The sequence below is a fragment of the Sphaerodactylus townsendi genome, linkage group LG05, assembly GCF_021028975.2.
Source record: "Sphaerodactylus townsendi isolate TG3544 linkage group LG05, MPM_Stown_v2.3, whole genome shotgun sequence".
NCBI lineage: Eukaryota > Metazoa > Chordata > Lepidosauria > Squamata > Sphaerodactylidae > Sphaerodactylus > Sphaerodactylus townsendi.
Genome location: NC_059429.1, coordinates 110,395,032 through 110,412,157, shown reverse-complemented (window position 1 = coordinate 110,412,157; position 17,126 = coordinate 110,395,032). Strand labels below are relative to the sequence as shown.

General features: G+C 41.7%; 1 protein-coding gene across 1 annotated transcript in view; it reads left to right on the top strand.

The window, feature by feature from the left end:
* The window catches only part of STK4 (serine/threonine kinase 4), an 83,806-nt gene extending 67,079 nt beyond the window's left edge, over nt 1–16,727 (top strand). Inside the window, exon 11 of the mRNA XM_048497605.1 lies at nt 14,086–16,727. Within this exon, the coding sequence (XP_048353562.1) occupies nt 14,086–14,244 (159 nt within the window). The 3' untranslated portion in view covers nt 14,245–16,727. The remainder of the gene's footprint in view (nt 1–14,085) is intronic.
* The last annotated feature ends 399 nt before the right edge of the window (nt 16,728–17,126 follow it).

The window sequence follows — 17,126 nt, the reverse complement described above, 5'->3', positions numbered from 1 at the left end:
AATGTAAAGTGATGCACATAGGGGCAAAAAATCCAAACTTCACATACCCGCTACAGGGGTCAGTGCTATCAGTCACAGACCAGGAAGAGTTTAAGCGTCTTAGTTGATTGTTCCATGAGATGTCCAACTCAATGCATGGCAGCTGATAAAAAGAGCAAAACTCTATGCTGGGGATGAGTAGGAAAGTTGATAATAAGGAAACTGCAAGGATTGTCATGCCTTATATAAAGCAATTGGTGTGACCCTTGGAGTACTGTGTCCAGTTCTGGTTGCCACATCTCAAGGATATAGGAGAGATAGAAAAGTGCAGAGACAGCGAGGGATAATTGAAGGATTGAGCACCTTCCTTATGAGGAGAGGCACACAGCGTTTGGGACTTTAGTTTGGAGAGGAAGGCGTCTGAGGGAATATGATTGAAGTCTATAAGAGTATGCGTAGGGGTAGAAAATGTTGACAGAGAAATTTTTCTCTCTTTCTCACAATACTAGAACCAGGGGGCATCCATTGAAAATGCTGGGGGAAGAATTGGGACTAATAAAACACTTCTTCACATAGCGTGTGATTGGTGTTTGGAATATGCTACCACAGGAGGTGGTGATGGCCACTAACCTGGATAACTTTAAAAGGGCTTGGACAGATTTATGGAGGAGAAGTCAATCTATGGCTACCAATCTTGATCCTCCTTGATCTGAGATTGCAAATGCCTTAGCAGACCAGGTGCTCAGAAGCAGCAGCAGCAGAAGGCCATTGCTTTCACATCCTGCATGTGAGCTCCCAAAGGCACCTGGTGGGCCACTGCGAGTAGCAGAATGCTGGACAAGATGGACTCTGGTCTGATCCATCAGGCTAGTTCTTATGTTCTTATGTTCTTATCTCTATCGTAGATTTTATTATGGTTTGACAAATTCTGCTTTAAAACTCTTTTGTGGGTTGCTGCTGTCTGACTCCTCTGTTTGACTGGCAGTACCTGTATTTTATATGTGCCTCCTCCCACACTGTTCAGTCTGCCTGCTAAGATCTTCTTAAGTTCTTCTGCCTGTGCCCCACGTGGCGAGGTAAAGTGTGTGGTGACCAGAGGCAAGGGTTTTTCAGTGATGGTGCCTCCCCTTTGGAATGCTTTCCCCCAAGAAGGCTCACCTGACTCCTACCTTACTTTCCTTCAGGTGCCAAGCCAAAACAGTCTTCTTTGCTCAGGCTCCTGGCTTGAATACTTTACATTAATGACGATGCTGTTCATGCAGCCAGTTTGGCTCTGAACATTCTCACACCAAGACTGAAACTAAAAAGGGAATATGTACATTTTCTGTACAAATTAACTTTGGTACTGTTACTGTGAGACCAGCACCCTGTGGAATCTATTGCACTTCCCCAGGGCCTGTAAGGTGGAGTTGTTTCACCAGGCCTATGGTTAAGGACAACAGTGGGTTGTCTAACTTAGCTGGCTTCCCTTTCTTCTCCCCTTCTCCTTGTTTACTGATCTTGGTTTAATATATGGGGAAAACACTGTAGTTGTTCCCCTTCGTGAGAGATTGCATTTAAAGCCACCAGTTTTTATTATGTTGTTTTATAGTTATATATTGTGTGCTGATGTGTATATTATTGATATGTATGATAGGAGAAAAGTTGGTTTTTAAACCCTGCTTTTCCCTCAAAGCATCTTACAATCACCTTCCCTTCCTCTCCCCACAACAGACTCCTTGTGAGATAGGTGGGGCTCAGAGAATTTGGAGAGAACTGTGATTAACCCAGAGTCACCCAACAACCTTCATGTGGAGGAGTGGGAAAACAAACCCGGTTCACCAGATAAAAGTCTGCTGCTCATGTGGAGGAGTGGGGAATCAAGGCCAGTTCTGCAGATTAGAGTCCCCTGCTCTTAACTACTACTACACCGTGCTGATGTCAGCCACTCTGAGCCTGTCACCACAGGCGAAAGCAGAATAGAAGTAAAACAAATCAATTAACCAATATAATTTTGGAGTGTTCTGTTGGTTTTCGTGCTGTTGACTTCAGCTGATTTGTTCATATTGGTTTGATTTGTTTTTATTGTCCTAATTGGCATTTAGTTGTTTTTAGTGTAAGCAACCTTGAGAAGGTCTGGAAGGCAGGATACAAATTTTCTCAATAAATGAAGCCCCCCCACCCCACCCCCCGCCTCTACAATAATAATGTACTCATATAATTTGCAGCAACACCCTCACTTTATCTTGTCACTGTTTCTGTCTTGGGAAATTTGCCCTCTTAATTAAATGGCCCGTAGTTGCTTTGAATTAGCATTGACCTTTTCAGCTAACGTGGAGTGCATCTTCTTGTTGTGTCATCAGTTCATCTCTGGTACCGGACTGGAATCATGTCGCTTAGTTTGCGCACACCGAGCTGGCATTTGCTTTGAAATACAATTCAAAAATGAATAATGCCTTAATCTGAAAATCTGATTTCTTTATCAGTAGGCATTAGGCACAGAGGTTCTAAATTAGATGAGAAGACCTCCGTCCAGTTTTGCAAGGAATCAGAACATATTCTCATTCTGTTTGGAGATAGAGCACTCTAGTATTATTAATCAGTTTAGACTGGCTGAAGGACAATTAGTCATCCGGATGGAACAGGCTCAAATGATGTGAAGTGTACCATTCATTTGTAGACATCTGGGAGGATGTGGTTAAAAATGGGTTTGAACATATGAAGCTGAGTCAGACTGTTGTTAACTCTGGCTTCTCCTCTCCAGTGTCTTAGGTAGCGGTCTTTCCCAACATCATCTAGCTGAAATGGAGAGGACTATGAATAAAACCTGGGGCTTTCTGTTTGCTTTGCAGATACCCCACCAAGCTATGGCTCCCCCCCCCCCATGCTTGAAATTGTGTGCCTGTGCATGAAACATATGTTTTTCTTGTTAAGCAATGTTTTACAGAGTGTCTGTATTTTGGTCAGTGACTTTGTTCTTGATAGAATCTTTCCAGACCTAAAAAAGAAAAAAAAATGCTAGTATTTGCCTTGGATGAAAGATTGTGTCCTTGTTGTCTTGTTGGATGGCAAGACAGTTGTCAGGGTTTAGAGGGATTTGTGTTCTCTTGGGGTGGACTTTTCCTTCTAGCAGTAGTTTCTTTTCTTCATAGGTTGCTGCTGAAGGGGCTGAGTTGTCATTCACGGATGCATAGCTCTTGGGAAGGAATTATGTGTTTCGTAAAAAATAAATAAAGGTTTTGTGTTGGTGATGAGCAGTGATGGACACCGTTGATGGCACAGACACTGTCCAGTAGCTGCAAATAATGCTGTGTAACTCTGTTACAGCTCCATGATATGTGATTGTGGAGGACAGGGATCTGGGTTGTGTGTGTGTGTGTGTTTAATTTCCAGCAACAGCTTTGGGATGTCAATAATAAGGAGAGAAGATACACATGGATTACTCAGAACAAGAGGAGCAATCTTATCCTTCTCATGTTAAATAGCTGCAGTGGAGCCTTTTAGAAGCCAAAAGTTTCCTGTCTGAAGGCATTCATATGAATAAATTCTTGACATTTTTAACAACTGCTGGTTAATATATTATGACAAGACTGCCACAGTTGCTAAGTTCGGAACTTATTTGCATAATAATTGAAATCTTTATATCCCACCTTTCCACCAAGTAATCGTCAAGGCACATTACAGCAGGCTGAAACAACACACAAATAAAATACAAAACACAGGAGCCGCTGTGAACATGACACACTCACACACCAAAATGTGATGTCAAACACTGAATGCAATTTCTTCTCCCCCACCAAACTCAAGGTCAGAAGGAACAGGGGTCCCTGCTGGTTAGCCAGACAGGAAAGAGATTGGTGAAAAGTTCTCCCCGGTTATCTTTTGACCTGGGGCACATGGCGAGACCAGGAGGTAAATAGTACATAGCAAGTAATTCTTGTTTACAGTTGATCCTTTTAAGGTCACATATGGATTAATTAGAGAGCTATCAAGATTCGAATGTACGTACCAATAGAACTACAATTCACGCTGACCCTGCTTGCTGAGTTATTTGGACCACATATAATCACGATCTGAAAAAATGATTCTTGATGGTCCTTGCACATTCTGATAATTAAGCGGGGTTGTCTAGTTAATGAACCAGCACTACTTCTCGTGTGTGTTTTAAAGCTTGCTCGGACATCCTGTATTTTGAATAATTTTACTTGATGGTGTTTATTTTAACAATTTGTACCACTGAGGAAGGCCTATAGGTCAAAACTTGTTTGTTTTGATAAAAAAGCTTACTATTTATAGTATATTAAAGTTTTGTTAATTTATCATATGTAAACCATTAGTATTCATTCTGTTGTTAGGCCAGTTTGCAAGACCTGAGTAAGGCTGTTAATGATAGAATATTTTGGAAGTCATTCACTCATAGCGTGCCCATAAGTCGGAAGCAACTGGTCAGCACTTGAAACTCACAGTAATCTTCCCGCCCTCGCCCCTCAATGGTCCAACCTGTTGTTTTGTTCTTTTAAGAGACTTTCTGATGCACAATTAATAAATTACTTGATTTTGTATATTTTAATATTGAAAGAAGCACAGGTAGAAAGAGACATGATTTCCTGTCTTTGATTTTCATGTTACAGTGAGCATCATGGATTTAAATCCGACCCGTTCCTTCTTGAGGAAACAGCCATACGGCTGTTACAAAATGATCTTTGGAGGTTAACACTGGGCTGTGATGCTGTACAGCTATTCAGCAGTGTGTCCTTGATTATGTGAGCTGTGACTGATTGGTTTATTTAAATCTGTTATATATTCTCCTTCGATGTTTTGATTTTATTGAGATCCAGGAAGGCTTGATGTGGCGCCGGAGCCTTACAGACGGAACCTATTTTAAGTGCTGAAACTGAGAGGTCAGCTTAGGGAACCAAGCTGCTTGCATCAAAATCTCAAGTCATCGAGTTGGCCGTATGTTGTGGCAATCTGAGCAGAAAGAAATAGGACGTGACATGCAACTTGCCTCTTTGGGCAAGCATTCCTTTACCCATTGGTGAGGGGCCTGCCTGCACAATTATTTCCTCGGCCCCCTTTTTGTTCTTAAAGAAATGTTTGGTATAGTATCCACAAACTGTTCAGAGGTTGTGCCATCCTGCATCTTTATTCCATGCAGCTTCACCTGGGTATTCTGTGGAAAACGATGGAGATGGAAAATTTCTGAAATTCTGAAGCCAGGGAGAAGATGGGGATGGGGTTGGTCAAAGACTTGATCAATCCTAACCTTATTTTCTGCTTCAGTAACATAAAGTGGTATAGTATTTAAGAGCGGCGGAGACCTATCTGGGAGACCTGGGTTCAAATCTCCTCTTATGTCATGGAAGCTTTCTGAGTGATCTTGAGCCAATCACACTCTCTCAGCCTAACCTACCTCACTGAGTTGTTAGATTTGGGTGGGTAGCCATGTTGGTCTGCAGAAGCAGAACGTTTGAGTCCAGTGGCACTTTTAAGACCAACGAAGTTTTATTCTTGGTATAAGCCAGGAGTGTCCAACTCTTGTTCATGGACTACAGTTGTTCATGGACTATAATTCCCATCAGTGCCTGTTGGTGTGGCCAATTGGCCATGCCAGCAGGGGTGATGGGGATTGTAGTCCATAAACATCTGAAGAGGCAGAGTTGGACACCCCTGGTATAAACTTTTGTGTGCATGCTCGAAAGGTTATACAAAGAATAAAACTTTGTTGATCTTAAAGGTGCCGCTTGGACTCAGACTTTCTTCCCACAGTTGCTGTGAGGATAAAATGGAGGAGAGAAGATTGATGTAAGCTCTTTTGAGTCCCTGGTGGAGAAGTGGGTGCAAATGAATTTAAAAACAAACAAACAGCATTTGTAAATCTTAATTGAAAAATATAATTGTGCTATTTTGCATTTTTGTGGAATTTTAAAAATGCTGTAAGTTTCTAAATTGCCAAATTGCCGATAACACCAACATTAAAGAGAAAGCTGTAAGCTGGTGCTTCCTTAGTACACATATTTTAATATTTGCTACTGAGACGTAGGGGGAAATGAAGTTGAAAAGAGAAAATGCAAATCTTTTAGTAAGCAAAACACACTGCTTACTGCTTTTGTGCGTACCTTATTGTATAAACACAATAGGGCTAGCAGCATATTTGAATATTCAGTTGAAAGTATAACACTGAAAGGGCTAATCAGTATTATATTTCACATATAAACTATTATGGACAAACTTAGTTCTGATTAAATGCAATATCTAATGCTGTCTTCATGCCATTTTTTTAAGTCAAATCTTGTCTTTAGAAGCATTTCACTCTTTACAGAATAAAATATTTCTGATGAGTGTTTTTTTTGGAGGGGGGTGCTCTTCCCATTATTCCACTGAAAACTCCTGGGAGGGGCTCTGAGGGAAAACCTTTTTTCCTTAAATTTTTTGTTGGATGGGAGCTCTAGTGAAGGTACAAATGGATCCCAACGAAATAGAGGCTGCTTGTCCTTCATTATTGTTTGTACTGTTCTACTTTTTCAGAAATCACAGGATGTACTGCTGTGGACAAGCAATATATAAACCTTCTCTTTTGTTCTCCTTGCTTCACCCCAGCTCCTGTGTTTTCTCAGGTTAACACAATTAGGAATCCTTTTTGAGAAAGCAGTTTGGTGTTGGATAAGTATGTCTTGCTGTTAAAAGGAATGTGAGAAAGAAAAATGGCTGTGACAGAATTCTTGTGAGTCCAGTAACAATTGTGGGAAAAGCCATGTCAGCGTACAACTGGTAAGGAAGGGGAGAGGGGTTTTCAAGAGCTCGCTTTTTCAGGATCCTGAGAAATCATGGCACAGCGGAGATGTGACTGAGATGGATTTACAACTCTCAAAATCCCTTTCCTCTGTTGCCTTTGATGAGCTGGCCGCTAATATGGATCTGTAGGAACAGCAGCTTGGGGACACTTAAAATCCTCCCAGTGACAGCTCTCCACTGATCGGGGGAAGCTGGTGGCAGTTAGTTAAGACCGTTGTCAGTTGCTGGCAGTTGCTCTGGCTGAGGGGACTCTGGCAGATTGGGAAAAGATCATAGTGTTTACATAGTATAGCAGTGGTGGCGAACCTTTGGCACTCCCGTGGTGGCGAACCAATTGGCCATACTGGCAGGGGATGATGGGAATTGTAGTCCATAACATCTGGAGTGCCAAAGGTTCGCCACCACGGGAGTATAGCATAGGTGTCAAACTCGCAGCCCTCCAGATGTTATGGACTACAATTCCCATCCGTCCATAACATCTGGAGGGCAATGAATTTGACACCTGTGTAGTATAGTATATAGCTAGACGAGTGAACAACATGCTTTATTGGTTGTTTCCCATATGTTTTGTTACATTTATATTGGTTCTGCCTGGGGGGTGAATAGGTCACAATTTCCAAATTGAATGCCTGTCTGAATAAAACTTGCCATCTTTTGGTTATCTTCTTTTTTTAAAAGGTTATCATTGGTGTGGAGAATAGCCCCTTAACTCTTTCATACCACCCACAGTCTTGGCCATGTGGATGAAAAAGCAGAGTGGAGTTTTTCTTATTTGTTGGGAGGGGTGTTCTCAACAATAGGACAGCCATTCCCGCTTGTTTATCCGGAAGTGAGCAGCTGACTGTATTAAAGGCATCAAGGATAAGCTGCAGAAATTTAGCCATCCTTGAGGTCCTTTGCAAGGTGAAGCAGTCTTATCCTGTAGTAAGCTGGTCGCTACCCCTAGTTCACTACAATGACCCACTTATGTATATAAAGAGACGAAGGCTTTCACAGCCAGATTCAACTGGTTGCTGTGGATTTTCTGTGCTGTGTGGCCTTGGTCTGGTAGATCTTGTTCCTAACGTTTCGCCTGCAACTGTGGCTGGCATCTTCAGAGGTTTGTCACAGAGAGAAGTCTGGACACAGTTGTAACAGACTTCCCTCTGTGATACACCCCTGAAGATGCCAGCCACAGATGCAGGCAAAACGTTAGGAACAAGATCAACCAGACCACAGCCCACAGCACGGAAAACCCACAACAACAAGTATATAAAGAGAGATCGAGAAAAACATACTGTTTCCCCAGTCAGGATCCTTCCTTCCACATAACAGAAAAGAGTCATAGAACATTTAATTTATGCATTTTTAAAACATTTGTAAGCCTGCCTGTCTCCTGACCATCTCAGCTTGTATGGGACGTTGTCTCCCGCACCCGCCCCCCCCAAAAAAACCCTGTTGGTCTCCTCATAGAGGTATCTATGGATATTTCAAGGACATAGGCTTTCCATTTGCTTTAATGGACTGGCACACTGACTACTCACCGGCATGTGTTAAACAGATGTGATACGCCTTGTCAAGATTCCGCCCTGTGAAGGAGAGAAAGAAGAATTGGGTTTTATGCCCTGCTTTTCTCCACCTTGAGGAGTCTTAAAGCAGCTTACAATCACCTTCCCTTCTTCTTCCCCACAACAGACAACTTGTGAGGTAGATGGAGCTAAGGGAGTTATGAGAGAACTGTGATTAGCCCAGTGTCATTCAGTATGCTTCATGTGGTGGAGCGGGGAAACAAACCTGGTTCTCCAGATTAGAGTCTGGTGCTCCTAACCACCATGCCACACTAGCTCTCAAGGAAGGAAGGATCATGATTCCCCACACATTGTCCGCTTTTGCATTTGTGTTGCCTTTTTCCTAGCTGTGGCTGTGTGCCTGAATCAATGCAGGAAGAGGATATTGGATTCCGTATGTCAGATTCCGTGTATTTTTGGACCCTTTTTAATAGAGAATGTTTGGCAGCTAAAGATGCAGAAAAGTTCAAGGACAGGTTCTAAAAGAATTGATCTGAAAACTCTTTCTTGGACAGTTATATCACCAGAGCCCTAATCTGGTTTCTGAGCAAATAGATATTGTGTTTCCATTTAAGCAGGCGTGTGAACATTTCAGAATGTAATGCTTGGTGCAGAACTTATTAGATTATGTGAGGTTTCATGCTTTAACCCTAGTTGAAATGTAATGAGATTCTGTTTCCCTGTATCACTGCATTATGGCTGATACATAAAATGCCGTGTTACGTAACTCTGACTTGGAATTCGGGAGGCATCTTGCTGCAAAGTGCTACATAGTCATTCTGTGTGAATAATAATAGCTTGTTTGTTCACATAGAATAATAGTGTGTGGTTTTGGTGTTGTGTAGGGTAGCTTGCTTTAACAAAAAACAATTTTGAAATATGCATAGATGTTCTCCCTCATACAGCTGTGAAATCAGCATTTCTCAAGCCTGTGACATAGATTTGAAAATTTGAATGCTGTGAGTCACTTCTTTTGATCTAAGGAGCTTCGTAGGCAAATTCCGATCCATTTAAAGGATCTTTGCCTTAGTCTAATAGTTACACAAAGCAATCTGAAGAGTCTGTTTTCTTATGGCATTTGAAAAGCTATATTTGAATAATGCCTTCTCTGATGTGCCGCTATGGATGACATTCTGTGTAACCATCGCTTTGCTTTGTGGTCACAGGCCTTTTACAAAGTTTGATAGTGGGGTAAGCAGTCAGGCCACAAGTTGTGCCTATCAGAAATCTGGAATAGCGTGTGTGAACCAGCATGAACACCTGGTAGTAATCGTGGAGCCATTATACCATCTCACTGTACTGACCTGATTTCTTGGTTGATTGACATTGGTTGGAGCCCACTTACTGACTCCTGTGAGCCTGTATTGAAAGCACCTAAGGATTTTCACCTGTGTAGATGATTATTCCCCGTTTCCTTTGCAGCAGTATGACCTGCAGCTTCCTGAGTCTTGGATACCATCTTCTTTGATCATGCTTTTCTTGGCAACTTGAGTAAGGGATAATCAGGGCAGGAATCTCCCCCCCCCTCCAAACTATTCCAGAGTGGGTGGGGGACATGGAGAATTTGAAAAGCGTTTGAAAACCAGTTCCTTGAATTTTGTGAATAGCCTTGACCAGGGGTAGGGAACCTGCGGCTCTCCAGATGTTCAGGAACTACAATTCCCATCAGCCTCTGTCAGCATGGCCAATTGGCCATGCTGGTAGGGGCTGATGGGAATTGTAGTTCCTGAACATCTGGAGAGCCGCAGGTTCCCTACCCCTGGCCTTGACCCTGTCTAAGAAGGGTTGCAATGGTTAATTGGCAGTGAGAGACTGCCTAGGACAGTGGTTCTCAACCTGGGGGTCAGAACCCCTTTGGGGGTCAAACGACCCTTTCACAGGGGGTGCCTTAGACACTCTGCATCAGTGTTCTCCATCTGTAAAATGGATAAATGTTAGGGTTGGGGTCACCACAACATGAGGAACTGTATTAAAGGGTCGCGGCATTAGGAAGGTTGAGAACCACTGGCCTAGGAAGACCAGGGTGCTATGCAGAGGAATGCAAGGGCGAACCATCTCTTGCCTTGGAAATCCCAAGTACTGGTGTTTCCATGAGTCAGGTGTGATTTGATTGCACATATTATTAATTGTTATTCCGTGGCTTTACAAGGCTTCTCTCAAACTTCAAAACAGGCCCCTTAAAAACTATCAAAACTTATTCCAGCACAAACTTTTTAAGGTGGACATGGCTTCATGGAGTAGTGGTTAAGAGCGGGGATTCTAATCTGGAGAACCGGGTTTGATTTTCCACTCCTCCATGTGAGCGGCGGACTCTTATCTGATGAACTGGATTTGTTCCCTCGCTGCTCCACATTAAGCCTGCTGGGTGATCTTGGACTAGTCACAGTTTTCTCAGAACTCTCTCAGCCTCACTTACCTCACAAGGTGTCTGTGGTGGGGAGAGGAAGGGAAGAAGTTTGTAAGCCGCTTTGAGACTCCTTATAGGAGAGAAAGGTGGGGCATAAATCCAAACTCCTCCTCTTCCTCTTTATCTTCTTCATCTTCAGCATCATCATCTGAATCATGTGATTGCCTCCCAGGCAATGTTAATTATCAAATTGCTTGCTTTGTATCCACCTCAATTCCTTTATGTCGACGTCATAAAATTTGCATTGGATTGGGTTTTTGTGTTCTTGCACTGCTAGACTCAGGGGCAAGGTGAGAGATAAAAATATTTTTAAAATAGTGCAATTCCAGATGCCTTACAGGTTTCAAATAAGCTACCCCTGGCCATTGCCTGCCATTCCAGGGCTGTAGTCTTCTTACTCAGGCACTATCTATAACCAGTACATCAGAACCTGCAAAGCAAAGAATTTGGGAAATGCAATGTAAGAAGACAAATATGACGCTTTTGGATCACCAGAAGAGTGGCCAAGCCCAAAATCTGGTATCTTTCACTGAAAATTCCAAGGCAGAATTCCAGAAGAACCCTTCAACAAAAAGTGAAACCTCTGAATTTTTAGCTGAAATCCTGAACCATCCGCAAATGAAGATGTTATACAATACTAGATAGAATACTTAACACCATTGAATATGTGTGCGAGACTAAATAATATGTTCACTTTTTCTGTTATATTTTGTTGTAATCATCCCCTGAGGATCAGGTATTGAACAATCACCTTTTCTAAAAGGAGATGTTATACAATTAGCATGAAATCATACAAGATACATCAGCTTCAGTAGCTGTCAGATAAAGCTATATTAATACGCATGCGTTATACATCTGGTAGGGAAAGCAATTTTCCCAGTGAACATCTTCCTTCTTCAATCGGCAGAAATTTCTGTTGACTTGTTAAAATACTTTGTATTTCCCTTGTGCTTAGCAGCACAATAATCTGAACATTTTAATGATTTTGAGACCGTTGCTAATGAAAAGAATAACGTCATACTTTGCAAAAAAAATTTAAAGACTTTCTGCAGACAAAGTCATGCTGGCACTACTACAATTAACAACTTTGGGGCCTCTTCTCTGTCAGGAAAAACCTCCAGAGCAGTATCTATATAAATGTAATACAGCATTGATGTGGTGTATCATAACCATCCCCTTTGTTACCTGGGAGCCAGATACTGGAGAGGCTCCAAACAACTTTTCCCTTGGTAGAAAAAAGAGAGGCTCTCCTCGAACCCTGAGGGTCTACATGGACAAACACCATAGTAAGGAGAGAGAGAGACTGGACCATGATCAGCAAGCTTCATGTCAGAGGGAATTCAAAACTGGGTCTTCTCTAAACCTTAGTCTGAATCGCTTTAAATTCTACACCATGCCTTTTTTAAAAAGTTCACAAAAGTATTCAAGCACCTTCCAAAGTAGTCTGCTTCTGTATGTGGGCTTTTAAAAACTCCCCTTTTTGTAACAGCAGCATCCTAAAATGCCCCTCTCAGCACCAAACCTAGGAGGCCTTTTGAGTGGCCATGAGACATGAATGATTGCCACAAGCTTGAACACCCACCCCACCCTGAGGGCACATGCAGAAATGATTTCAACTCATACTTCTAGGGCAGGGGTAGGGAACCTGCGGCTCTCCAGATGTTCAGGAACTACAATTCCCATCAGCTCCTACCAGCAGGGCCAATTGGCCATGCTGATAGAGGCTGATGGGAATTGTAGTTCCTGAACATCTGGAGAGCCGCAGGTTCCCTACCCCTGCTCTAGGGAGAGGAAAGCATTGCATATTGACCACTTTGTTCTGTTTTAAAAAAGAAGTGTTCCTGTATAAAGTTCTTTATAGGAGGGGGGAATCCAGAAGTATGCACACTGGAATTATTTCTTAGGGTTAGGGTTTACGGTTAGGGTTTCCACTACATAGAATGTCAGTCCAGTGGCCCATTTCAGGGTAGCACCTTAGCTGTGTTTGTTTGCATAGACTTGCATAAAGGGGAACTGGAGCACCAGTAGTACAATCAAACTTAAGGATTAGTATCCATGTCAAGTCTCTGGCTACTTCCTCTTGAATGTGCAGTGTCACATTCATTTCTCTTTCCTTGCTGACCTGTTGGCAGGATCTCCATGAAGTAAACGGGCATGTTTTAAAAAAAAAAGCTTAAATCATATAAAATCTGTAAGCACACTAAATGATATGCAGTAACGTTAGGCGATAACAAAACTGGCATGCTTTAAAAGCCAGACTTCCATGGTCCAGCAGCCTTCCCACATTAGTATCGCCGGAGTGGCCAAGCTGACAAGGAGTTAAGTGAGATAATGGCCAGTCTTCTATAACAAATGACTGGCAACTGTGCACAGTCCTGCAGATACTTGTTTCTGAAGTCATTTTCTACAAAAACCTTTTAAACAGCATTTTCCCCCATCCACATAGAAGTGCAGTGTAAAGTGCAAAGATGTTTGTCTTACTAGTAAACTAGCTTTATTGAAGACAGGTCATGGAGATTCTAGAATCATAGGCTTGACTGCAGCCAGATGCAAACAGAGCAGAGTGTATGGAAGGAGTCTTTACTGCAGGCTTTTTCTGCAGTTCCAAGAACCAGCAGGACGTGCCACACAGGGGCTTCAGTGGGAAAAAGAAGGTGGCAAATCTCCTTTTGGTGATTTCACACATTTCTTAGCCCGCTGGATTTAAATAAGTGTTCCATCCTTTTTGTCAGTAAACTTCTAATTATACTTTATTAAAGTCTCAAAAGTTACTTTTCTCATGGCCAGTTGTGCCAGAGTAATATTGATGGGTGCTAAGGCTTTCTGTCTTTAAAAGTTCAAGTGTGGTGTGTGGCACCCTGGTCCAGATTCATACTGCATGGGGAGGGAAGAGAGGATTTAACCCTACAAACATTATACTCTCGCTCATCAAAACTGGAGTCTTACCCCATCCCCAGTGCTGCTACTAGAACTTGTTTTCCCTCCCTTAGCTAACAGTGGGTATGTTTCTTTTACTGAGGTTAGACCAGGGGTCTGCAATTGGCCATGGTGGCAGGGGCTGATGGGAATCGTTGTCCACGAACATCTGGAGATCCGCAGGTTGCAGACCCCTGGGTTAGACCATTCCCTGTGCATGGCTATAACTGAGCTTTTAAAGACCAACAGAAGTCCAGAATTTTTGTTTCATTTACCTTGAACCTTAAAAGTCAAGCACTGTTTTTAATTTTAACACTTGTCCAAAAAGGTAGAGCCAACTTCCCTGCATGGTTTACATACTCCTCCAATCTAGCAATTGCATTTTCTGACGCTCTGGATTTTGTGCCGCTGTCAGTTTATCATTCATCCCATTTGTGTAATGTCTCTGTGCCTTTCTTTTAGTTGAGGAACTGGACTGTTGAAGAACTTCAGAGGAGACTCGGCGCACTTGACCCAATGATGGAGCAGGAGATAGAAGAAGTTCGACAAAGGTATCAGTCTAAACGGCAGCCAATTCTTGATGCCATTGAAGCAAAGAAAAGACGCCAGCAGAATTTCTGAGAAATGCTCACCGGTAGAATAGATTTCCATCATCCCTAACAATAAACTGTGCTTGTATGACTGTAGATGGATTTCTGTTTAAAATTTGTTAGCAAAGCAGAAGGCCAGTGTCTTTCCTCCTTTTTATTGTAGCAACTTTTCAAACTCAGGAATGGCAAATCCTCATGAACAGGTAATGGGGTGTTTCAGTGTTTTATGCATTTTTAAGGAGGTTGCATGTTGCTTCAGGTGAGTTACGTTACTGTTTAGAGCTTGTTTTTGTCTGACGACTCTGAGGAACAGTTGGAAGTGGATTAATTAACACAGCTTCAGTCACTTTCATTGGCTCCTCTTCTGCTGCTTTGAGTTTGTTTTTTACAAGAGTATTGAAGTGCTTCATTTCTTTCTGAAAGTTACAAAGTGCATAAAATGGCCTAACTTGAGGTTGTGAGTTCTGTGAAAATGGAAACTTTGCATACTTGTATATCCACCTAAACTTGAAAGGAGGGAGATGCATCATTACCTTCATCTATTATTTCCTGTCCCTCAGGGCTACCAAAAGCAAACACTGTGTAATGAACTAAGCCTGAGTTAAACTGTGCTATGCTACTGTTTTAATGGTACTGTGAAACAATTTGAAAAAAGGAAACAAAACTTCCAATTTTTATCTCTTCCAAAAGCCTATAAAAGCCCCAAGCCTTATATTGCCATTCTTAGTACATCATATTTCAAGGCTATCGTGTGGTTTTTTACCCTGTGCATGCATACTTTGAGTGAATGCTTATACCTTAAGTGATTTCTTGTTTTTTTTAAAATGTGAAAGCAATCAATCGCTGAACACAATATAAATCCCACTTCCTGCTTACTGCAGAGGAGCATCAAAGTATTTGCAACTCAGGAAATTAGGAACTCTATTGAGATAATAAGAGGCTTAAAATATTTAAGGAGTTGTTAACTTTTATGGGCTTTGCTTAATTTGTTTGCAACTTTCAGTGTTCATTTAAATTTAAATGGGGTGCGGTTACGGTGTGTTTTGGGGTTATTGGTTAAATTTAAAATAACTACCTCTTGATCCCAAAGAATACCTTTGACTTGACCTTTGAGTTTAACAAAGCAGTTATATTGATTTTGGGCAGAGTCCCCTAGGAATCCTGGTTGGGAAATTAAATGGGAAGTGTGTAAAACCAAGCCTTACCTCTCCCACAAATCACATTTGTTATTGGTGCCGGAGTTCAAGGTTGAATCATGCGTGTGAGGTTATTTATGCCATGTCTGGATTTCACACCTCTCATGGACGTCCAGATTTTATGGAAGTCACTGGCATTTAGTGGCCAAGATCCAAAGAGGACCCTGGCAGAGGTACACTGATTTTTCCTCTCCAGGAGCAACTGGTTGAGCCTCATGGAATTATTCTCTGGACAGTTCCCTGATTTTTCAGAGGTGTTTCTTCAGGTATGGGGATACCATTCCTGCTTCTTAAGGCCTGGAAGCATTACTTGTGAGAGCGTACCCTGGTTGTCACTTGCTATACCTGATTTCTTCGACAAGCTACTTCTCCACTTGAGAAATTCAGCTTTGGTAGGATCCGTTCGGGTACTTCCTGCTGTAGGATGCTTGCAGTCCTAAAGGAATCTAAGTTTTGTTTTCCAATTGTAGTATTATTTTCCAATTGTAGTATTAATACCTGTTGCAAAACAATAGTTCAAATTGCTGGGTTTTCCCTTTCGAAGTTTAGCTTACGCTGCAGTCCTAGAAAAAGCCAAACAGCCCATTAACAGATATTGGCAGTGTACAAATGCAGTTTCTGTGATGCAAAAGGAAGCATTGATTAATGAACCAAAGTAACTGTGTGTCCTTTGTAAAGCTATGCCAGTCAACCACACATTCTAATAACCTCTGGTATATTAGAAGAGTAACTCTGCAAACAAAGCCAGTAATTTAAAAACAAGTCTGGCTTCCAAACCAGGCTGCCTTTTCTTTTGATGGCTGAACTCTCCAGCAAATCATCTGGTATAAAGACAGTCAACGACCCGTGTCATAATGTAACATTCTAGAGCAGTGTCCAGATGGTATCTGCGATGCTGTTTATTGTTCATGTTTGTTGTTCAAATAGGCTCATTTTTGCAGCTTGTTCTCTTATTCCCTTGCTATAAAGGCAATTTCCACATAGCACCAATAAGATGGAAGGACCCTTAATAGTTAGCCATGAAGCAAATTGCGTCTAAAATGGAAGCATTTTGCCTCTGGTTCAGACGCTTATACATAATGTGACTCATATATGTATCAAGCTGAGCGAATTGCTTCAATTGCGACTAAATGTTTTTTTCCGTTGATAGCAGATAAAGACCCAGGTTTTGGGTCTTATCTTGCTGTCATATCTCACATGGCATTTTAGTGTATGTGGGAGAGGGGATTCCTGCGCTATAGAAATGAAGAGTTGAGAAAGTACAGTGGTTTCAATAACTCAGTGCCCCCCCCCCTCCCCCCCAAAAAAAAATTTCATATAAATAGGAATGAGATTGTAGACTTTTCCACCTTAGGGAGTCTGTGCATTCAGCAAGCAAACTCTGTCATATTTTACAACTTATCATTTAGGAATTTTCTGAAGGAATCTATCATTTCATGTGTCACCTAGATTGTGATCTCAGAGACGAATCTCTTGAAGGAATGCTTTGCAATTTGAACTACTGTAGGGAAAATATTCATATAATTGAGAAAACTCACTCATGTGGTTACTGGGTCCATATGCACTGCTCAAAGCATTCCAGACCAGCTGTCAAGATTTCCTTTTTGCAACCTGAAATGACATGTCTGTTTCAGTTATGTTGAGAGACTAAATGTGAAGTTAGTAGCTTTAACATTTTTGTAATAAACGAAGTTATGCTGGTATGATGTGCTAACTT